At 41.6% G+C, this 24,136-nt stretch overlaps 3 protein-coding genes across 3 annotated transcripts in view; all 3 read left to right on the top strand.

Moving 5' to 3' along the window:
- Positions 1–663: 663 nt before the first annotated feature.
- Positions 664–24,136, top strand: part of LOC311250202 (IgGFc-binding protein) — a gene marked incomplete at its 3' end in the record, with an annotated part of 42,668 nt that continues 19,195 nt past the window's right edge. Inside the window, exons 1-25 of the mRNA XM_084341778.1 lie at positions 664–1,303; positions 1,398–1,987; positions 2,137–2,458; positions 4,991–5,187; positions 5,268–5,540; positions 5,781–6,064; positions 7,409–7,568; positions 7,695–7,828; positions 8,115–8,366; positions 15,098–15,257; positions 15,618–15,896; positions 16,004–16,099; positions 16,243–16,408; positions 17,078–17,478; positions 17,572–18,148; positions 18,240–18,823; positions 19,012–19,567; positions 19,670–20,268; positions 20,609–20,766; positions 20,923–21,323; positions 21,450–21,646; positions 22,591–22,986; positions 23,103–23,386; positions 23,522–23,799; positions 23,919–24,038. Of these exons, the coding sequence (XP_084197904.1) occupies positions 712–1,303; positions 1,398–1,987; positions 2,137–2,458; positions 4,991–5,187; positions 5,268–5,540; positions 5,781–6,064; positions 7,409–7,568; positions 7,695–7,828; positions 8,115–8,366; positions 15,098–15,257; positions 15,618–15,896; positions 16,004–16,099; positions 16,243–16,408; positions 17,078–17,478; positions 17,572–18,148; positions 18,240–18,823; positions 19,012–19,567; positions 19,670–20,268; positions 20,609–20,766; positions 20,923–21,323; positions 21,450–21,646; positions 22,591–22,986; positions 23,103–23,386; positions 23,522–23,799; positions 23,919–24,038 (8,056 nt within the window). The 5' untranslated portion in view covers positions 664–711. The remainder of the gene's footprint in view (positions 1,304–1,397; positions 1,988–2,136; positions 2,459–4,990; positions 5,188–5,267; positions 5,541–5,780; positions 6,065–7,408; positions 7,569–7,694; positions 7,829–8,114; positions 8,367–15,097; positions 15,258–15,617; positions 15,897–16,003; positions 16,100–16,242; positions 16,409–17,077; positions 17,479–17,571; positions 18,149–18,239; positions 18,824–19,011; positions 19,568–19,669; positions 20,269–20,608; positions 20,767–20,922; positions 21,324–21,449; positions 21,647–22,590; positions 22,987–23,102; positions 23,387–23,521; positions 23,800–23,918; positions 24,039–24,136) is intronic.
- Positions 3,307–4,144, top strand: LOC311251030 (alpha-tectorin-like). Its single transcript, XM_084343295.1, has one exon. The coding sequence runs from the start codon at positions 3,521–3,523 to the stop codon at positions 4,031–4,033; it is 513 nt and encodes a 170-aa protein (XP_084199421.1). The 5' UTR covers positions 3,307–3,520; the 3' UTR covers positions 4,034–4,144.
- On the top strand, positions 5,996–7,149 carry LOC311251031 (mucin-6-like). Its single transcript, XM_084343296.1, has 2 exons — positions 5,996–6,709; positions 6,850–7,149. Exons 1-2 carry the CDS (start codon positions 6,484–6,486, stop codon positions 6,984–6,986), a joined length of 363 nt encoding a protein of 120 aa, XP_084199422.1. The 5' UTR covers positions 5,996–6,483; the 3' UTR covers positions 6,987–7,149.

Genomic DNA, 24,136 nt, shown 5'->3' with positions numbered 1-24,136 from the left:
AACATGAGACGCGTGCTCTTCCAACTGAGAGCAGGGTTGTTTTCTTTTTTTTTTTAATTGGAGGGGGGAGATTGGGGACCTCTATTAATATATCAATGATCAAAATTGCAAATTGCATAACTAAGGATAGAAGTTTTTGTTTCATGATTATTATGGTATTGTTTGTGAGTTGGTTTGAATTAAATATGTGGTTGACCATTTCCTCCTGATCCTTTCAAGGTCAACATGTGCAGCTGGGTGATTCATTCTGGAGCGACAGTACCTGTGCACAAAAGTGCACCTGCACCTCAGCAGGCCTGCTGTGTCAAAACCAACCCTGCTCCTTTTCCCAAATCTGCCAGCCAAGTGCCTTTCAGTACTCCTGTCAGACGGTGCAGAGAGGCACTTGCACCATAAGTGGTGATCCACATTACAATACCTTTGATGGCACAGTGTTTCACTTCCAGGGCACCTGCACTTATGTTCTCTCTGAGCAATGTGGTCTAGGGCTGCCGTACTATAGAGTAGAGGGCGAGAACGAGCACCGGGGCAGCACTCATGTTTCTTGGACACGACTGGTCAAAGTGTATGTCTATAACGAAACCATTGAGCTTGTCAAGGGACGTCGTGGTGTAGCTAAGGTTAGTATTTATGATTGAGATGATACTCAAACATGATACTTCTTTATGTAGGAGATCAAATACGTCTTTGCTGCTCTTGACAGACTTACTGATGTGCTTTCAGGTAAATGGAACCTTTGCAGCCACTCCGTTTTATCTCAACAACGGCACCATCCAGGTGTATGAGTCAGGTTTTTCTGTGATCGTCAGCACTGTCTTTGGCTTGGAAGTATCCTATGACACAAATCACTATGTCAGGATCAGGGTGCCCTACGCCTATCGGAATGCAACATGTGGCCTCTGTGGAAACTTCAATGGTATTCGTCAGGATGACTTCCGAACCCGTCAGGGTGAGGTTGTGAGCTCCGATGTGGTTTTTGCCAACAGCTGGCAAGGGTCAGGGGACAATGACACTGTTTGTGGGCCGCCATGTGGAGGTCTGGCCTGTGCTGCCTGCACTGCAGCTCAGACAGCTTTATACAGCAATACAGACCATTGTGGTATCCTCCAGAGCACTTCTGGACCTTTTGCTGCTTGCCATCAACAACTTCCCCCAGAGGCTTTTGTGGAGAATTGTGTGTTTGATCTGTGTGTAGTAGGAGGAGGGTACCAGCCCATCCTGTGCCAAGCCCTACATGTGTATGCAAGTCAGTGTCAACAGAATGGTGTACAGCTGCCAAGCTGGAGGAGACGAGGCTTCTGTGGTATGTCCGTCATTCAATTAAAATAATTTCAAGATGTCCTTTGGGTAAAATAAAATGTCCTTGATGTCAAAATCAATGTCATTTTTTCCTCTAGAAATCCCCTGTCCAGCCAACAGCCACTTTGAGCCCCAAGGCACAGGATGTCCAGCTACCTGTGTCAACCCCAATTCTACCCAGAACTGCCCTCTCCCTGCTCAGGAGAGCTGCATCTGCAATGCCGGCTACATCCTTAGTGCTGGGGTCTGTGTCCCTCATTCAGAGTGTGGCTGCAGCTTTGAGGGTCGCTACTACCGCTCTGGAGACACTGTAATACTAGACGAAGACTGTGGAAGACTGTGTAGCTGCAGTCATGGCTCCATGACCTGTCGCTCCCATGGTTGTGGTCCGCTTGAATCATGCAGTGTGGAGGAAGGAGAAAGAGGTTGCAGACCTAACAGCTATGCAACATGCTGGATCGGGGGCCCAGGGTCATATCACACATTTGATGGACTGACATACCAGTATCCTGGGGCATGTCGATTGACCCTTGCCAAAGTTATGGGATTGTCTAATCACCCACACTTTGTGGTGACAGCAGAAAAAGTGCCCAGAGGCCAGCAGGGTTTTGCCCGATTGCTTAAGTTTGAGGCAGAGGGGACACATGTGTCCATTGAGATAGGCAGTAGCAGCAACGTACAGGTATGTGTTAACAAATGGGAAGGATAAGTTGTGAATGTGAATGTTATTTTCACTATTATGCAGTAAACTTGCACTTGTGTTGCATGTCTAGAATAATTCATATTTTCTTCTCAATCTGGATCTGACTATGTCTTTATATCTAAATGACCCTTAAGGTTGACGGTCAGCGGATCAGACTACCATTCAGTTCACCGTCCAGTCGAATCAAAATCTACCAAAGCAGCGTTCACAGTATCATCCTTCGCACTTCCTTTGGTGTAACTGTGGCGATAATGTGGCCTTACTCTGTGCATGTCACCGCACCTGGTATCTACAATGGATCTCTGGGTGGACTCTGTGGTAACTATAATGGCCACCCAAATGATGATTTTCGTACACCAAATGGCACCCTGGTCAACAGCTCTCTGCTCTTTGGAGACAGCTGGAGAAGTGGCTCCCTCTCTGCACGCTGTGTGGAGAATGAAAATGACACTACAGGTGAGTACTATGGCTTTCTTGGATTGTTACATGGACTTTTTGCCCAGTGTTGCCAGAAATTATGCTCTTATCCCCATATTAGGGTCTGGGAGAATTTTTGGAAGGGATCAAGCAAACAATGTGTGAGCTCCCTCCTGTAATTAGGGATGCGTGACATATACTGCTGCAATTATTGGCCTAATATTGGGAAATTTATGTTATCGGCCATTTATTGGTATCAGTAAAATGTACAGTGGATTAACGTAGCACATGATATTTAGGCAAACTGCTTCCACTGACTAACAAGCGCATCATCAGCACTCTGATGCAGTAGATGGCAGTATGCACCTGTAAAGTTGGTTTGAGATTCACAGACAAGATGAAGAAGAAGAGGAAGCGATGGAGAGGACAATTGCAATTTGCTTCTACAAGGGTTCTGAGGCGAGGGAGAAAGTCTACAATGTTAACAATAGAAAATCTTATGATTAGAGCCATGGAAAATTAAATCGTCTGTGCTCACGACATCTTAGCCTTTCTTCCCCGTCGGATGTGCCTGTTATGGGCATCAGCTAAAAAGAAATACCAAAGCTTGACCAAAATCAGTCAAAATAAACATGAATGAAAACAAATCACAATAAAACACAAAAAGTATTGAAGACATGGTAGTAATAGAAGAAATTTGAAATTTTATAATTACAAAAGGTAACAAGAATAATACTGTTGGGTGGATGTGCTGCCTTGTCTCTGACTTTCCTATTATAATTATTATGACTATTATTATTATTATTATTATTATTATTATTACTTTACATTTTTTTAATATAATTTTATTTAAATTTGATATAGTCCTGTAGCCCTTTTGATTTTTGTGTTGCCCTGCTAGTCTTGTTATGCCAGTGCTCTTAAGCACTTTTCCCTTTTTTATGAAAGGTGGCTTTCGTGTTGTTTTAAAAAGTATTTAATCTGTCTTTTTTGTTTTCTTTTTTGTTCCAAGATGAAACCTGCCCGCCAAACAGCCATTACGAATCCTGTGGAACCGCTTGTCCTCCCACCTGCTTTTCTATTCCCAAAGTCTGTATTGCTATGTGCCAAATGGGTTGCCAGTGTAATGATGGGTTTCTCCTCAATGGCAACCAGTGTGTGCCACAATCAGCCTGTGGTTGCTCTTACCAAGGTCGCCATCTGCAAGGTGGTGAACAGTTCTGGGATGGTGAGGAGTGTCAGAGCCTGTGTAGCTGTGATGGCACCACTGGGGCAGTCCATTGTATCCCCAACTCCTGTGGTCCCCAGGAGTCCTGCCGTGTGGTGGATGGTGAGCTTGGCTGCCACCCCAAACCACATGGCATGTGCTCTGCCTCTGGAGACCCGCACTATCTCACCTTTGATGGCAAGGCCTATGACTTCCAGGGAACCTGCCGCTACGTTCTGGCGACACTTTGTAATGACACAGATGGGCTCAATAATTTTTCAGTGGAGGCCAAGAATGAGCCATGGAATGGCTTGACAGTCTCAGTTACAGCTGAAATTTTTGTATATGTGCTGGGGGTTCGAGTGCATATGTCGAGGGAGAGCCACGGTATGGTACAGGTGAGTTAAACAGATTAGAAATTATTGCAAAGATTCTTAATCAAATGATTCTTCAGAGCTCTAATTGCAAGCTACACTGAAGGACAAATATAGCTCTGAAAAGCACTTGATACATGCCACAGAAATATAAAACTATGATTATTCTTCTAATGTTGTTTTTCTAATGCTTAAGGTGAATGGGGTAACTAAACACTTACCTATCCACTTGAATGGAAGTCATGTGTATATCTATACAAGAGGATTGAAAACATTTGTCATTACGGATTTTGGTCTGGAAGTCACGTATGATGGATGGAGTAGAGTTACTATCTCTGTACCTTCAGGTTACAGGTATCAGCTATGTTTGAATTCTTTAGTTTACATTCTGAAAAATATTTATTATCAATTATTTGAGACACTTAGACTTTATCTTTCACCTAATTTATGACTCAATTTATTTAATCATTATCATTAATACAGCGGAAAAACATGTGGACTTTGTGGAAACTTCAATGGAAATCAAAACGATGACTTCCAGACCCCGTCTGGAATGACGGTCTCCACTCCAGATGAGTTTGGGACAGCTTGGAAGGTGGCAGGAAGCTACACCTGCAGTGATGGGTGTGGTTCCTCCTGTCCACAATGTACCAATGAGCTTCCTGCTAGAGCTCAGTGTGAGGTGATTCAAGCAGCAGACGGCCCCTTCAGCTTCTGCCATGAGCAGGTGGACCCAGCGCCATATTTCAGTGACTGTGTGTTTGATGTTTGTGTGTCTGGAAATCACGATCTTCTGTGCAGGGCCATTCAGGCATATGTCAGTGCCTGTCAATCTGCTAATGTTCGAATCTTCCCTTGGAGGCAGAACACAATCTGCAGTAAGTCAACCAGTCAGTTTTTCTCAACATTTCTCCTGACTGTCTACTCACAAATGTATGTTATTAAATTATATTCACATAATAGCCATAATTTCTTTTCACACTTATTAAGGAATCAACTGTCCAGCCAACGAACATTATGAGCTGTGTGGTACTGACTGTGGCCACACCTGTGCCAACAGCAATGATACCATGTGTGAGCAGGTTTGCTCTGAGGGATGTTTCTGTGATGAAGGCTTCGTCAGGAGTGGGACAAGCTGTGTCCCAGTGGAAAGATGTGGCTGCCAACATGATGGCTTCTACTATGATGTAAGTTACATCCCGGTTAATACTTTGAGTTAAGAATACACAACAATTTCATTAATGCACGTTTTCTTTTCATGTTGCAGGCTGGTGAGTCGTTCTGGACAGGGGGATGCTCCCAGCGATGTGAGTGCCACGCTCCCAATGACCTGCGCTGCTCTGCTGCGTCTTGCACTCCCGAACAAGAGTGCACCATCAGAAATGGCCAGCTGGGCTGTTTCGATGCATTGTCTACATGCACTGTGTTGGGGGACCCACACTACATCACCTTTGATGGGGCATTAGCTCACTTCCAGGGCACATGCTCCTACATCATTGCTCAGACTGTGAGCCAAGGCACCAACGAGACACAGTTTCAGGTAATTGCCACCAATAATCACCGTGGCAACAACCGCGTGTCTTTTGTATCAGCAGTTGATATATACCTCTCAGATCCACCAGAGAGTGCATACATCAGGATTGGACCCAACAAAAGAGTAAAGGTAATCTATTATTTATTTTCTAGATGAACATTTTTTTTACAGCTGTCTACTGTAAAAGCATGGAACAACAGCCCTCCTCATCATCTTGTTTGTCTCTCTAATCTCTCATCCCTCCAGGTGAATGGAAGTGAGGTGTCTCTTCCCACCACTGCAGGAAGCTTAGCTCAGGTAGAAAGGCAGGGAAGCTACATAGTGGTCAAAGCCACTGACTTGATAGTCCAGTTTGATGGCCAGAGTACTTTACTGGTCAGACTGGACCAAAACCATCAAAACAGAGTCACAGGGATGTGTGGAAACTTCAACAATGACCCAGCAGATGATAAAGTCTTGCCCAATGGCACATCAGCACAAAATGACAATGACTTTGGACGCAGCTGGAAGGCACCCACGAGCCAACCAGGGTAACCACAGCAAATACACTGTATAGTTCAATACCGAATGTGTGACATATTATATGAAGCTGGAGATGTTCGTGCTCTTTAAAAAGAAACAAATTTCATCTCAAGGACTGTCAATATTTGGATTTCTAAAATGAGAGCGTTTGGCTTAATTTTACAATTCTAAGTCTTCTAGAAATTCCTCAAACCACAAAGCAGAATAAATATTTTGAACATGAACATAGAAACCTGTAAAAATCAAGTTTTGAGAGTTTCACAATTAAACAAGGATATACAGTATTGTGAATCAACGGCAATAACTTTTGTGATATCAAACTGTTAAATCAATCCATCAAACGGTTAAATGTGTAACACTGACTATCTTTTCCAGATGTGGATCCACAGATGATGACGGTGGTGATGGACTGAACGACTGTCCCTTTATGGACGAATACTCTGAGCTCTGTGGTGTCATCACCAACACCAGCGGTCCATTCAGTGACTGTCACCTGCACTCTGACCCTCAGCCTTTTTTCACCTCCTGTGTCTACGATCTCTGCCTCTACACTCTGGCCAATGGCATGCTGTGCTCTGCCGTCTCAGCCTATGAGAGAACCTGCTCTGTTCTGGGGCTGAACATCCCAGAGTGGCGCTCAGCTTTGCAGTGTGGTATGTTTATCCCGGGCTAATTGACATGGTTGTTGCATGAAAATAATGATTCCTTAGGAGATTATAGAAACATTTTTTTTCTGTTATCGGTTTGGATTCATCTGTCCTTGTCTCATTCGTTTTCCCACTTTTTTCTGCAGCTGAGTCAGACCCCTGTGAACAGCTGAACTGCACAGAGTATGAGTGGTGTGGTGAGAAAGACGGTGTTTACGGCTGCTTCTGTGAGGAGCAATATTCTCGGCCCAACAACGAGAGCTGTGGTGCGAGCTCCTCTTGAAATATATTTTTTTGTTAGATAACAGAAATAATAATGTGTGATTGTGGAGTTGATAATCAACATAATTCTGACCCATGACTACTCACTAGTCATTACTATCTTATTACATGGGATCACGCCAATCTATGAACTCAGCCATCATTTTGATTTCACACCTGTTAAGTTTTGTGCATGCATCTTGCACAGACAAAAACAATACAACACACACACACACACACACACACACACACACACACACACACACACACACACACACACACACACACACACACACACACACACACCATCATGGCTGGTATTAATATGCATTCATGGCAAAAAGCACATTCAACAAGCTTTCCATGGTCCAGTCTGGGGATTTGGTATAACAAAATACATTTTCATTGTTTTATTCTAGACTCATCCATCACTTGTGCTGGTAGTTCAGGCACAATATCCCTGTCACGCTGCCAGCTGTTTGAAGCTGGCTTCCGACCTAGTGCCCTTCACCTCAAAGATGACTCCTGTAAAGGGACTCTTCAGGATGGACGACTGGTGTTCCACTTTAACAATGATGACCAGCTGTGTGGTACAGTTCTCAGGGTACAGTCCATGGCCTACACTGTTATCACCGCAGACGTAGAATTATTTTAGATGTGAATGTTCTCCACAGAATAGATTGAATCTGTCATATACTAATTCTACTTTTTAAATCTTTAAATCTTTAAGAGCAATGGGACCCACTTCCGCTATGAGAACTCCATCCAGAGCGATGAAGGTGAAAATGTTCACCTGGTATTCTCCTGTGAATACCCTCTGACTCAGGCCCTGTCTATGGATATAGGCATTAACCCTGTGGAGAGGTAAGAGTAAAGATAAGATAATCTCTTAAATCTTGCTGTATATCTTTAAAAGAACACATCTATTTTCACAGTGAACATCTACTGACAGTGATGTATCACATTGTGTGTAATATAACACACAAATCTGCACCTAAAGTGAGATTCTATCACATTTTTCAGATTAGCACTAGTGGTGAAATTACTTAACAATCAAAATAATAATTAATTTCATCCCAATTGTACATATTGTATTAATTACCAAAGTTCCACTAAATTCTTCTTTCTGTTGTTCTTTGTTTTTCTGTAGCTTTGTGAGGAAGAGGCTTCCTTCTGGCCAGGGAAGCTATCATTTGAGAATGACCCCCTACCAGGATGCTGGCTTCGACTCCCCCTTGACCAGTAAGATGAACGTAGAAATGGAAACTGACGAGAAGTTGTATGTGGAAGTGCGAGCAGAGGGAGTCGATGAAAGGCAGATCTCCACCGTTCTGGACTCTTGTTGGGCCACGCCGGTCAACAATGCCAGCTACCCTGTCCGCCAGGATCTCATTAGTGCAGAGTAAAGGAGCTACTAGAAATTCACCTTGTGTTTCTTTAACCAACTTCTCTTCTAAGACTTAACCCTGTTACCCTACTAACTGTCACTTTCACTCCTTCCCTGATTTTCAGGTGTCCTTATCTAGCAGATGATACAGTACAGCTGATTCAAAATGGCAATTCCACGGCGGCCAGATTCTCCTTCGAGATTTTTTCCTTTACCAATTTTCCATCTATCTACCTGCACTGCCAGACCCGCCTGTGTCTTTTGAGCAGCAACGACTGCACAGCTGTAAGTACCATTATCATCCTCCCTTATTCATCCTCCCACTTTCTTAAATCAGACAGTACAAACAGGTGAGAAATGAGACAGACATAGGTGTAACAAAATAAACAGACATACAGTGAGGGCTACTTTGTTGAACTTTTGTAGAGGGCCCATTTTGCCACATCCAACTCTGAGACCCATATATCAATTTTTTCCAATTATGACTTCAACAACAACTTTCTATTTCATGGCGAGACAGAAACCTGCAATGCTGTTTCATGTAAAGTCACGGTCTCCACAAGAAAGCATAATCAAGTTCTTAATGCTTTTCTGACCAAAATTGAGGTGTACCAGGTCAACCAGCTACAGTACAACAAAATATATAACATGCCATGGCAAAAAAACAAAACACTGACTATAACTAAATATTCACTTGTAGATTTCTTCAGGCCCCAAACTTCTATCAAGCATATGAAGTTTGGGGCAGATTTGAGATTGTACAATTGAGTTACAGCAGTTTTAACAAGTTTAACAACTTTTTAATGTTAAGGTCTTCAGATTGCACTAAACCTTGTACTGTTAAAGGCTAAATATGAGCACTAAATTCAAAATGGCCAACTTCCTGTTGGGTATAGGTCATCGCACCAAGAGGCTTTTTTATAGATATAGATATGATGCATTGTCCTACCAAATATGACACATCTGGTTGAAACTTTATGGGGCACTAGTAAGCCATTTTGCCATGCCAATACACTTCTGACGTGTGCAAAGTAGTGCACGTTTTAGAGCACTCTTGGCCCCTAAAAACAGTGCTTATCTTTTGTTAAGAATAATATGAACCCCTTCACTTTCAAAGGGTGCTCGCACTTGAATGTTATTTTAAAAAAAATTAAAAAGGGAAATTAAATCAATGATGTGGCAAGTGTAAAAAAACACTTTGAGCAGTCAGTCGACTGGAAAAGCATTTGCGATGTTCGTAGACTTCCCAGAGAAAAAGTGAAGAAAGAGAGGAGGACTTATATTTATTCGGGGTTATGATCTGTGTACAGAACACGCAGTTGATCTGAATATAAATGAGTTTCTATCATCTGTCATCTATCATCTATCACCGTGTGTCAGGGGGAGGGAGCCTATCCTAGCATTTGGTGGGCTGTAGCCTGGGTCGCCAGTCTATCACAAGGCTAGCATAGGGAGCACAGGACCTATCCAGGTAGATAGATTGAGAATTCCTTTCAGAATCACAAACACATCTATGTTCAATTAGAGTCGTCGAACCTGAATTTCTCTCGACGGATGAAACAGAACATTGTGTCATTGTGCTTTTGTGCTACCATAAATTAATCCTGTCATCAAAAGCAATGACTTTAATTGCTCAGATGCTTCGTGCCTTGTAATGTGCTGCACAACCCTTACAGTGCGTGATCACAGTGAGTCAGTCAGAATCAATGCATCAATAAAAGAATGTTGTTCTTCTGCAGGATTGCCACCACGGTCACCACAGAGTTCAGAGAGACGTTACCTCCCCTGACACTGTCATGCTCTCACTTGGACCTCTGGTTGTCATGCCGAGTGGATACACAGTATGAACATTCCCTCTTATCTTTACATCACCTCTACATTCTTTCAGATCATATATAGATTATAACCTGTTTGTTCTCTTGCAGACAAAATGATGAAACCTTCTTGACGACCCTACTTGACATTTTCTGATTGCAACAACTCTGGGGAGATCAATGTATACCCCATCATAGTATATTCATGACAGGACAGTAGCTTAATCATGTCAATTTGAATCTTTAATTATATTGTCAATATTTAGAAAAGAACATGGTTTATGTAGTCGTATTTCCAGATCCCACAGAAAGCCCTAGCCATAGCTTGTCTTCTCTGCAGAGACACAGCATAGACAGAAAGAACTAAGTAAAATGCCAATCTTTTATTTCTGGGCTGTGATTAACTAAAGCGCCATGGAGAATGTTAAGCCTCGGATCTGGACTTACAATGTATTTCAATAAAAACAACTTGAGAAGCTTATGTGCCTGAAACACTGCTTCATGCATCAATTAATTTCACTCTTTGTATCGACTGCACTGTTGAGAGTGACCTTTTAAATAAATGATGTAACACTCATTGTTTTTAAAATGGAAAGTAAAAGTAAGATGAAGAATAAATCATGTCGTAATTAAAAGACTGAGTCATGATGAGAGAAGTCTCATAAATCTTTATTTGGGTGTGTGTTCTTAAGATGTAACTATGATTTTTCTCTTGAAGTTTTAAAGTTTTGTCCAGATAATAATTGCTGGCATTGCAATAGATAAAAAAAAAGGTGGTTATTCAATATCTTACTGTCAATAAGCTCAGTTTGCAATGCCAGCGAGATAGGGATCTCTGGCATATTGTCGGACGACTGCACCATTCCTTCATCACTCATCATCTTCATGGAATGTTTGGTTTCCAGTAAGCCACACAATTATCTTTACAATCATGACACACGCCTCCTTCAAGTATTTTTCAGGCTTTATCAGCAGCACGTGTTTATGCTACTTTTCACTACGTGAGAGATGTCTGGATATGTGAGAGTACATATTCAGAATCACAGTTTCAAGAAATGATTTTAGTAGCACCTGTGTTCAATTCAGCTTCTTTTATTAAGAAATTAGCATTTGACTCAAATCTTTCAACAGTCACATTTAAACTTGATTTATAGTCTTGAAGTCATTTTTTTTGTGAATGTACATTGAGCATGCTTTCAGTTATTGAGGGGTACACTACAAAATCTGTAGATCTATTGAGTTCGAATTTACCTAATTTAATGTGTATCTTAGTTTGCCTCACTTTATGAATTGTGTTATATGAATAAACATGCTTTAACCTTGAGTTGTTATGAAAGTGAATACATTTACTGAATTTATATTCAATTAAAGTTTAGACACATACTGTGTGATTCTCAATAGCAATGCACGTTCAGAAATAACACTTGCATGGTGAAGTGTTTTGCAGTTGCCAACGTAAGGACAAATCTGACACTTATTTAAAATCAACCAAACAGGCAAACAATTCTTCAACTTTAAAACAGAAACAAAACATCCATGTGACTGCCGGTAGCTGGTGAAGCAGGGCTGTGTGCACAGCTGGGTGATCAAATGTTATTAATGGAAACAGCGCTGTGACTCTGTGCCCTGCGTCAGAAAGTTGAACATCTATAATCTTTTAAAAAGCTAGAAAGAAATCGCCGTACTATAGGAAAACAATGGTTTTGCTGGTGACATGTCTCTAGTGACGCATCTCGGTGTCATCGGCCGCTTCCAAAATTACCCTTAGATTAATAAGAGTGCTCTATCACCAATTATCTGCTTCCCCCATTGCTAAAATATGTTTAGTCTAAATGACTTAAACTTTGTCGTTTAAGTTAGGGCAAAATTGTATTAGTGATTTAAAAATTAAGTTGACTGGAGCTCTCAACTAACGAGAATGGCACTCAGTAGAGGACATACCTCTGCCAAGGCCCAACAGTCCCCTTTAGTTTAATCAAGGCCAAGCCAACATCAATTAAAACAGATTTAAATCTGCGGGATCCAGATTTTTATTTGGTTCTGCCTAAAACTGTACTCACTTTTTTTTTTTTAAATCAAGATCCATGCATTATTCCCTGAGAAATGAATGAAATGTGGAGCCTATCTAGCAATGCTAAAAACAAAAGTGAGAAAAAATTCCTGGATCCGTCCCTTTACCCAGATGCACACCGCAAGTTAATGGAGTCTATTGTGGGCTGAGAGCTTTGAATTAATTTTTCAATGTTAGGAGAATTCCATTGACCCGCATGGTTCCCGGGTGAAGGCAGCAATCTCTGAGATGGATATCTCAAAACGTGTGACAATAAAACCTAAACTATTAATATATCACTTGTGACAAGACCAAAACCAGTCCTTTCAGCATTTTGAGATATCCTGATAACTAGCAAACATTTGAGACCGAAAGCAGAACATCCATGGCGGAGATGGTTACCTACAACAAAGAGCAGGTTATACAATCTCAGCAGTTAACACTGAAAAGAGAAATACAGTGTTGCAAAAATCAAGCTAATATTTTCATTTTGTTATTTTAATACATTTAATAGGAGAAATATTCAACAGGTGTCTTCAAAGGTGATCTGCCCACCTGGCAGCAGAAGTTAGATCATACTTCTTCTACAATTGTGAACAATGTTCTTGTTACCTTAACTGTTAGTATATTACACCTCCTCTTTGTTCCTGCTGAACACATTCTGATCTGTATACACAATGGTATAGTCAGGTTCACTTGTTATGAGGAAGCAATTTAACTTTATTCATGTGACTGTCGGTAACTGGTCAGACAAGAGATCTTTGGGGCTGTGCCAGCTTTGACTGTATAAAACCTTGTTGCACCCCTGCATCTTCACATTCACAAAAGAACCACATATGAACAGGTAATTAATTTATTTTTATTTATTTATTTTTTTTTTAAATGCTGCGCTGCATAGTGATGGTATCTCCTAAATAGGTGGTGCTTATTTTAAACTGGATTATATTCATATATTGACAATTTTAATGATCCATTAGGCAATATGCAATCGAGCTGCACAAAGTACTGCAGCTGAAGTTATTTACATTTAATACAGCAATTCATTTCACAGACAGCATAAAACTTTATGTGACAGTCAACACTTTATTTTGTACTGTTATTTCAGACACATAGGTGAGGCTCACAGTCCTGTTTGCTCAGTCAGCCAGATAAAAGTGATGTGTTGTATACTGTAATAACATATTAAGTAATTATGATCAAAGATTAGGCAGAGCATATAAAACAAGTGATTTGTTTTTCGTGCAGATCTGGATTCAGGTGCAGGGCCAGGGTTTCTTAACATTGCAAGATATTGCTTCAAAAAAACAAAAACAATTTGTGCCATTTTCTCAGAAATGATTGCACTTCCCTGATTAATAATTGTTGCACATGTATGCCAACTATGTATACTGTGCATATCTGGATCAACGTGCATTTAAGTCTCGAAACATCTTTTAAAACCAAACAACCAACTTATAGGATCGTGCATCCTTAGTGGGGTAATGCTTTCTAGTTTGTTTGGGTGTTTTTTGGTGTTACCTCCACCAAGGAGGTTATGTTTTTTCACCCATTTCTGTTTGTTGGTTGGTTGTTTTTTCAGCAGCATTACACAAAACTACTCAACAGATTCCCCCTAAACTTAAATGGAGGATGGGTTATTGCCAAGAATAGACCCAATTTACTTTTGGTGCAGATCTGGGACATATTCAGGAATTTCTTCTCACTCTTTCTCATGTCTCACTTCTAACTGTAAGATAGGGTGTTTTTCCAAATTTTTGTTAATTTCTCAGGAAATTAAATATGGCTCTTGATAGAAAAAAATCAGGCTTGTTTAAGTGGCTGGTATGCGGGTCCTAGATCTGGTGAGCTTAAAATAAAGTTAAGCAGTTATGGTTTAAAATTTAAAGTGATACAGTGCTTGGTTGAATTAAAGGGGACTGTTGGGTTTTGTTGGAACTATGTGATCTACTGAGTGTCATTCAGGTTTTGTTACTGTGTTTTGTTTTGTCTTATCCGGGAACTTATTTTGTTATATTTGGTCAGCAGGTTTGAATTGTAAGCCTTTGAGAATGGCAAAACAAATCTTGTTGCCTGTGCTGCTTTTGGGTATGATAGGTAAGTATTTAATCAATTAATTAGTTTATGACTCATTTTCATAAATTCATTAACTGACTTTTGTTTATTTTTGTTAGCAGTGTCAGAATTTTGTCCAATTATATTACCGCGTTTGTTTTCATAGGTACGGTGATTTCTCAGAGTCTAGGTAAGTTGACGGATAGATAACTTCTGTTTGTTTTCATTGTTTTATACTCTGAACAGGCCAGTCATACAGTAATTTCACAATCAGCAAATCAAAGCGGTTATTACGAGTTACGGCCAATACCACTGTTGTATTATTGTTTGTTTGATTGGAGAAATTAGTAGCTTTGAACAGAAGATAGCTTATTAGCTGCAACTTATGTCAAATCAAATTTCATTATTATTTATTTTTTTTGAAATTTTGAATCATATAAATAGTACATAGGGATTTCGCATGCATTAAGCATATGTTAACAAATAACCAAGTGACTTTAATCAGAGAGCACACAACTCTGGTACATGAATTCTGTGGTCCACTCTGTACTTGTTGCACCTGTAACTATATCCAACGCTCATGTCAGTGTGTACTGACACTCAGCCAAAACAAGATCTTCAGCTACATTTCTGACATTCCTACTGCGCCTTTTTTTGGTCAGTCAATATGCTGGAGTAAAATAGTCCCCAAACACAAATAATATAAAAAGCATACTTTCGTATATAGGGTCAAAAATGTATATTAATGGATATTTGTGGTGACCTATAAATATTAAATGTTTAAAACACAACAACTGTACAACAACTGAATTCAAGTGAGGCCAATACAGACCACCATTCTATAATTTAATAATGCATCTATTGTTCTTTCTAGGACACCTCTACCCAATATCTGGAACAGCAAGCTCAAGATCAGACGATGGCAGTTCTCCTCAAATTCCCCTGCAACGACCGTTTGTTTATTTTGGACAGTCGTATAATCAAATTTACGTATGTAAAAATAATTTTAGCAAACTAAAAAATACAAATATTTAAAAAATTCTGGTATTTTGTCATGGAGGAATACGATTTTCTGTTTCAGATATAGAAGTATTGGAGGTACTTGTGATAAATATACTGATATACTGTTGATGAAGGTCCTCAGTCATCCAGGTCATGCTAATTCTAAGTGCTATATCGTAGGCAAACAGTTTCCTGCAAAGTAGCACTTATACTGATAATACTGATATAATATGGTTATAAAAAACTGTAGCAATAAATATGTTGATATTTGCTAACATACAATTGTCAATGTCTTTCACCAATGCCTACTAATTATTTCTTAGTGAGATTTGTTTTATGTATTTCCAGGTGAACCACAATGGACACCTGACCTTTGACAGATCATGGAGTAGTTACATACCTCAAAGATTTCCATTGTATGGATCCAGAAATGTCATCGCTCCATTCTGGACAGATTTAGACAATAGAAGAAATGGTCAGGTCTTCTACAACCAGTACACCAGCAGCAGTGTTCTCCATCGAGCTACACAAGACATTAATGGGTACTTCCCAGGGTTGAACTTCAATGCTAACTGGGTCTTTGTGGCAACATGGTATGAAGTGGCGTACTTTCCAAACACCGGGACAGTAAGTCATCCATTTCTAAATGTGAAAATACATATGATTATGTATTTGACCTATTACTATATTCACATTATCTATATTTATTTAAAAACACAAGTTGATTTTTTCAGCAAACAACGGTCCAAGCTGTCTTGATCTCTGGTGGTTCTTACTCGTTTGTGCTGATGAACTATGGGACAATAGCCTTAACTAGCCGTCAAGTGCAGGTCAGAGCCATTAAAATTACATTCAATGGACCACATAACATGTTTTAAAGTTGACATGTCTTACTTGAATCCGAATGCAGTAATGGCTATGTAAAAATACAAAAGCATAAAATTAACTTTATATATGTGACATGTATCTCCAGGCTGGATATGACACAGTCAACTCTGTTCACCATTTCACAATCCCTGGATCGTTCTCAAGCACTGCTACGGGCAGTAACTCAAATTTCCGCCTAAACAGCAATGTCAATGTACCCGGACGCTGGGCTTTCCGAATAGATCATGGACATAGAGGATGCACCTTTAATGGTAAGGCCAGAACCAGACGGCGGTCACCATAGCTACTTCCTTACAGGAATTTGCATATGTGACCACCACTCCATGAAAATACTGACCACAAATCTGACCATAAATCTGTGCTTTTTGTTGAAGTTAATTGTTTTACATACTGCTAACAGCTGACGATATTGTACACTAACCAGCTATAATGCAAGGGTTAATGCCCGACGAGGTGTCCATTATCACAAATTAACCAACGTGTGGTGGAGAACCATTGCCTCCACGGAGTCCATTAATTATGGACACCTCGAAGGGGTTTATCCCACTTTTGACAACACTACCTAGCTAATATATAGCTTATATATATATATAGCTAGCTTATATATATATACACATATATACATACATATACATACATACATACATACATAGGTACATATACACATACATACATATACCTACACATACATATTTGATTTTATCAATTATTTTTTTGCAGTAGTATATATGGCAAAAGGTTTCTACAAGGTTTAGACTGAGCATGACCATGCAGCGTCCTAGGTTCAAGGCAGCTGGGGACCTTTTGTGCATTTAATTGCCCTCTCTATCCCCTCATTTCTCTCCCCAACTGTTTAGTGTAAACTGTAAAATTTTAAGTCAATGCCGTCTAAGTAATTTTTATTTTTGTTTTCTTCAAAGGTCAACATGTGCAGCTGGGTGATTCATTCTGGAGTGACAGAAACTGCGTGCAAAAGTGCACTTGCACCTCAGCAGGCCTGCAGTGTCAAAACCAACCCTGCTCATTTTCCCAAATCTGCCGGCAAAGTGCCTTTCAGTTCTCCTGCCAGACGGTGCAGAGACGCACCTGCACCATAAGTGGTGATCCACATTACTATACCTTCGATGGTACAGTGTTTCACTTCCAGGGCACCTGCACTTATGTTCTCTCTGAGCAATGTGGTCTAGGGCTGCCGTACTATAGAGTAGAAGGCAAGAACGAGCACCGGGGCAGCACTCATGTTTCTTGGACACGACTGGTCAAAGTGTATGTCTATAACGAAACCATTGAGCTTGTCAAGGGACGTCGTGGTGTAGCTAAGGTCAGCACTAAGGAGTGAGCCTCCAGTTACTAAATCATTTTTATTTGGCTAATATTTTTTTAACAATGTCTTTGCTTGCTGGTGTGCTTGCAGGTTAACGGCAACTTTGCAGCCACTCCAATCTCCCTAAGCAACGGAACTGTCCAGGTGTATGAGTCAGGTTTTTCTGTGATCATCAGCACTGTCTTTGGCTTGGAAGTATCCTATGACACAAATCATTATGTCAGGATCAGTGTGCCCAACACCTACCAGAATGCAACATGTGGCCTCTGTGGAAACTTCAATGGTATTCGTCAGGATGACTTCCGAACCCGTCAAGGCCAGGTTGTGAGCTCCGATGTGGTTTTTGCCAACAGTTGGCAAGCGACAGGGGACAATGAGCCTGGTTGTGGGGTCATATGCGGAGGTTTGGCCTGTGCTGCCTGCACTGCAGCTCAGACAGCTTTATACAGCAATACAGACCATTGTGGTATCCTCCAGAGCACTTCTGGACCTTTTGCTGCTTGCCATCAACAACTTCCCCCAGAGGCTTTTGAGGAGAATTGTGTGTTTGATCTGTGTGTAGCAAGAGGGTACCAGCCCATCCTGTGTCAAGCGCTAAATGCTTATGCAAGTCAGTGTCAACAGAATGGTGTACAGCTGCCAAGCTGGAGGAGACGAGACTTCTGTGGTATGTCTGTCAGTTAATCAACATAATTTCAAAATATCCTTTGGGTAAAATTAAATGTCCTTGATGTCAAGATTGTTATTTTTTCCTCTAGAAATCCCCTGTCCAGCCAACAGCCACTTTGAGCCCCAAGGCACAGGATGTCCAGCTACCTGTGTCAACCCCAATTCTACCCAGAACTGCCCTCTCCCTGCCCAGGAGAGCTGCATCTGCAATGCCGGCTACATCCTTAGTGCTGGGGTCTGTGTCCCTTATTCAGAGTGTGGCTGCAACTTCGAGGGTCGCTACTACCGCTCCGGAGACACTGTAATACTAGACGACGACTGTGGAAGACGCTGTAGCTGCAGTCATGGCTCCATGACCTGTCGCTCCCATGGTTGTGGCCCGCTTGAATCATGCAGTGTGGAGGAAGGAGAAAGAGGTTGCAGACCTAACAGCTATGCAACATGCTGGATCAGAGGCCCAGGGTCATATCACACATTTGATGGACTGGCATACCAGTATCCTGGGGCATGTCGATTGACCCTTGCCAAAGTGATGGGATTGTCTAGTCACCCACACTTTATGGTCTCCACAGAAAAAGTGCCCAGAGGTCAGCAGGGTTTCGCCCGGTTGCTAAAGTTTGAGGCCGAGGGAACACACGTGTCCATTGAGATGACAGGCGGCAGCATTGTTCAGGTAAATGAATGATGTTAAAAAAACACTGTGGACACAAGCAACAAATTATAACTATTTATATCATGTATGTTGCAGTCTTGTTTTGAATAACAACAAAAAACCCTGTCTCAAAGAAAGATTCAAAACATTTTGCAATGAAAAATTAAAACCTTGTAAATCTGACACTACCTGTTTAAATGACCCTTTAGGTTGACGGTCAGCGGATCAGACTACCGTTCAGCTCTGCGTCCAATCGAATCCAAATCTACCACAGCAACATACACGGTATCATCCTTCGCACCTCCTTTGGTGTAACTGTGCAGACAGTTTGGCCTCACTTTGTGCGTGTCACTGCACCTGGTATCTACAATGGCTCTCTAGGTGGACTCTGTGGTAATTACAATGGTCACCCATATGACGATTTCCGCACACCCAATGGCATCCTGGTCAATAGCTCTCAGGTGTTTGGGGACAGTTGGCGAGATGGCTCCCTGGCAGCACACTGTGTGGAAAGTGTAAATAATAATAATTCTACCACGAATTACAATTCTAGTGAGTACTGTGGCATTCTTGGCTCTCCGCATGGGCCATTTGTCCCGTGTTGGGCCACTGTGGACCCACAGCAGCATGTGGATACATGTGTGGAGATCATTAGGACCTCAAGAGATCCAGCATCAGCACTATGTGAGGTCCTACGAGATTATGCACTGATGTGTCAACAGAGGGGCGTTTCCCTAGGACAGTGGAGGAATGCAACTGACTGTGGTAAGCACTTTGTACCTTTGGTACAGGTGGCTTTGACATAAATAATTCCAATGATTTTGCTCAAAAGATTTCTTTCTTCTCTCTTTTTCTTTCTTTCTCTAGAGCAAACCTGCCCAGTAAACAGCCACTATCAACTCTGTGGGACCACCTGTCCTTCTGCCTGCCCCAGCCTCTCCTTCCCTTTCACTTGTGACAATGTGTGCCAGGAAGGTTGCCAGTGTGACGATGGCTTCGTACTCAATGGCAACCAGTGTGTGCCACCAACAGCCTGCGGATGCTATCACCAAGGACGCTATCAGCAAGGTGGTGAACAGTTCTGGGATGGTGAGGAGTGTCAGAGCTTGTGTAGCTGTGATGGCACCACTGGGGTAGTCCACTGCATCCCCAACTCCTGTGGTCCCCAGGAGTCCTGCCGTGTGGTGGAGGGTGAGTATGGCTGCCATCCCAACCGTCATGGCACCTGCTCTGCCTCTGGAGACCCCCACTACCTCACCTTTGATGGCAAGGCCTATGACTTCCAGGGAACCTGCCGTTATGTTTTGGCGACACTTTGTAATGACACAGATGGGCTGAATCAATTTTCAGTGGAGGCTAAGAATGAGCCGTGGCATGGGTTGCCAGTTTCAATCACAGCTGAAGTTTTTGTGAATGTGTGGGGCTATCGAGTTAAAATGTCAAGGGGCAGCAGTGGCATGGTAGAGGTGAGTTAAACCATTTTTTAACTTTTAGTGATACTCCTTATCTTAAGAAATATATAATTTTGCAAAGCCCATAGACTGAAGAATAAAAAACCCAAACTTGTTTACTAGAGGGTCTAAGAACACATACATTTATTTTTAAAGAGTGAACTGTCCTATGCTGCATGATCTAAATCACAAATATTTGTTTTGATTTAAAGGGATCATTCTTAAAAATCTGTATTCATAATATCAGCTAATATATGGTGACATAATTTGTTAAGCTCTTAAATATCGATATCGGTCAGATTTGAATATTGATGAAATGTTTTTTTTCCCCATTTTTGTTTTCCCAATTTCATAGGTAAATGGAATCACTCAAAATTTACCAGTCCTCTTGAATGGAGGCCGTGTGTCTGTCTTTGCAAGTGGATCTCGCACATTTGTCAGTACTGATTTTGGCCTGAGTGTCACCTACGATGGATCGATGACAGTGTCCATCTCTGTGCCTTCAAATTACAGGTTTATTAACTTAAATTGTAGCTTGTCAGTCATACATAAGCCACTTCCAGTTGCACCAACCTGTATGAAATGTAAATAAAGTCTGATCGACTAACAGATTAAATTTATAATCTGATTGATAACACTGAATTCTCTACTAATTATTATCATCAATAGTGGTCAGACTTGTGGACTTTGTGGAAACTTCAATGGAAATCGGAGTGATGAGTTCCAGACCCCCTCTGGAATGACAGTCTCCACTCCAGATGAGTTTGGGACAGCTTGGAAGGTGGCAGGAAACTACACCTGCAGTGAAGGGTGTGGTTCCTCCTGTCCACAATGTAACAATGAGCTTCCTGGTAGAAGGGAGTGTGAGGTGATTCAAGCAGCTGATAGCCCCTTCAGCTTCTGCCATGAGCAGGTGGACCCAGCGCCATATTTCAATGACTGTGTGTTTGATGTTTGTGTGTCTGGAAATCGCGGCCAAGATCTTCTGTGCAGGGCCATTCAGGCATATGTCAGTGCCTGTCAATCTGCTAATGTTCGAATCTACCCTTGGAGGCAGAACAGCCCCTGCAGTAAGTCAACCACTCAATGTGTTGCTTACCTTTCATACAAACAGCCTAAGATACTATCAAATAGATGTTTTGAATCTCAAAACTTAAAAGTCTCTTTCATCTATCATCTGTTTCTCACTTATTAAGGACTCGACTGTCCAGCCAACGAACATTATGAGCTGTGTGGTACTGACTGTGGCCACACCTGTGCCAGCAGCATTGATGCCACCTGTGAGCAGGTTTGCTCTGAAGGATGTTTCTGTGATGAAGGCTTTGTCAGGAGTGGGACAAGCTGTGTCCCTGTTGAAAGATGTGGCTGCCTATACAATGGCTTCTACTATAATGTAAGTCATATACCTGCAAATTAATTAAATAAGATTGATTTAACTATAATTTTCTATAATCTATTTTTAGGGGTAAATGAGAGTGAATTACTACACGGTCGAGCACTGCCATAAATGTACTGACTGTTCAAGCACCACCGGACTTCCAGTATTTCCAGCGCAGACAGCTGATTAGCTCTGACCAGCCCTACATTGCTATCAATGCCATACTGAGCTTTGGTCTGCCAATGCCTTTGTGTCCCCATTACCAAAGAGTCACACAAATATGTAGTAATAAGGCCATGCCTGCTACAGTCCTTTGCAGCCACTCTTCTGTTGCATGGTGAAGGCTGGAGAACCCTTTTTGTTTTTTTAACACATTCATACCACACCATTGAGCTTTCAGTCAGTACTTGCATGCATTTTCTTTTTCTGTTTTATTCATTGTTTTATATATATTAATGATGTCTCTTATTTCTATTGTGGTAGTTTGAGTATCACCATGTACAAATGTAAATTGTTATACAGAGCCCACAAGTAATATAAATGTATATAACCATACAATATGGAATATATATTTGAACATGTAGGAACATGCATTTCAGAAAAACATCTGAAAAGAAAAGAGGAGACACGTCTCAGGTTTTGCTTTGCAGTGGCTCGAGAGTAGAGCTAAAAGGACATTTTTGACTATTGTATTTCATAAAACATTTTAGCAAAGCTACAAGTCACAAGACTTAGTGACAACTTGGCAGGAAAGAACAACAAAACTGGTTCAGAACAATGTCGCTATGTGACTGTTGTTTTACAGTAAATATATAGATGGAGGATCACATGACTGCAATATGTGATACACACTTCATTATCCCATTCCCTTTTCCCCTCCGCAGTCGTTTTGTCTTATTTATGTCACATATGATCACTTCAATCATTTTTCATGCATCTCTTTTTCTGACATGTTGCAGGCTGATGAGTCGTTCTGGACAGAGGGATGCTCCCAGCGATGTGAGTGCCACGCTCCCAATGACCTGCGCTGCTCTACTGCGTCTTGCACTCCTGAACAAGAGTGCACCATCAGAAATGGCCAGCTGGGCTGTTTCGATGCAATGTCTACATGCACTGTGTGGGGGGACCCACACTACATCACCTTTGATGGGGCATTAGCTCACTTCCAGGGCACATGCTCTTACATCATTACTGAGAGTGTGAGCGATGGCACCAACGAGACACAGTTTCAGGTAGCAGCCACCAATAATCACCGTGGCAACAACCGCGTGTCTTTTGTATCAGCAGTCGATATATACCTCTCAGATCCACCAGAGAGTGCATACATCAGGATCGGACCAAACAAAAGAGTAAAGGTAATCTATTATTTATTTTCTAGATGAACAATTTTCTACAGCTGTCTGCTGTAAAAACATGGAACAACAGCCCTCCTCATCATCTTGTTTGTCTCTCCAATCTCTCCTCCCTCCAGGTGAATGGAAGTGAGGTGTCTCTTCCCACCACTGCAGGAAGCTTAGCTCAGGTAGAAAGGCAGGGAAGCTACATAGTGGTCAAAAACACTGACTTGATAGTCCAGTTTGACGGCCAGAGTACTTTAGTGGTCAGACTGGACAGAAATCATCAAAACAGAGTCACAGGGATGTGTGGAAACTTCAACAATGACCCAGCAGATGATAAAGTCCTGCCCAATGGCACATCAGCACAAAATGACAATGACTTTGGACGCAGCTGGAAGGCACCCACGAGCCAACCAGGGTGAGCTGTCGTAAAATTACCTATAGTCTTGTTCAGCTTGACCAGCACGCCTTCATGACACAAATTTTCCACGCCAATTATGTGGATGCAAAGGAAAAATAGTCTGCCCCAGTGTTAAACTTTTGTATTTTCCAGATGTGGATCCACAGATGATGACAGTGGTGATGGACTGAACGACTGTCCCTTCATGGACGAATACTCTGAGCTCTGTAGTGTCATCACCAACACCAGCGGTCCATTCAGTGACTGTCACCTGCACTCTGACCCTCAGCCTTTTTTCACTTCTTGCGTCTACGATCTCTGCCTCTACACTCCAGCCAATGGCATGCTGTGCTCTGCCGTCTCAGCCTATGAGAGAACCTGCTCTGTTTTGGGGCTGAACATCCCAGAGTGGCGCTCAACTTTGCAGTGTGGTAGGTTTGCACTTGACTAATTGACAGCCAAGATAATGCATGTGAAAATAAATTATTGTGGAAAAAGTATTCTGTGACTTATCTGTCCTTGTCTCATCCTTTCCACACCGTTTCCATAGCTGAGTCAGACCCCTGTGAACAGCTCAATTGCACAGAGTATGAGTGGTGTGGTGAGAAAGACGGTGTTTACGGCTGCTTCTGTGATGAGCACCACCATCGACCCAACAATGAGAGCTACGGTGAGGGCAGATACTCTCAATAAACAGCTTCTTTTTTCCGCTGAAGTGACACCAGTTATGTACATGATGAGTTGTAGATATTGCTCAAGCAACAATGT

This window comes from Pagrus pagrus, assembly GCF_965226575.1.
Source record: "Pagrus pagrus genome assembly, chromosome: 21".
In the NCBI taxonomy this organism is placed as follows: domain Eukaryota; kingdom Metazoa; phylum Chordata; class Actinopteri; order Spariformes; family Sparidae; genus Pagrus; species Pagrus pagrus.
The sequence above is the reverse complement of the archived record's forward strand: the minus strand, read 5'-3'. Positions and strand labels throughout refer to the sequence as shown.

Coding starts and splice junctions, on each gene's coding strand:
- LOC311251030 (XM_084343295.1), top strand. CDS start 3,521: ATGTGCCAAATGGGTTGCCAGTGTAATGATGGGTTTCTCCTCAATGGC.
- LOC311251031 (XM_084343296.1), top strand. CDS start 6,484: ATGGACGAATACTCTGAGCTCTGTGGTGTCATCACCAACACCAGCGGT. Junction 6,710..6,849: donor GCGCTCAGCTTTGCAGTGTG/GTATGTTTATCC, acceptor TTTTTTCTGCAG/CTGAGTCAGACCCCTGTGAA.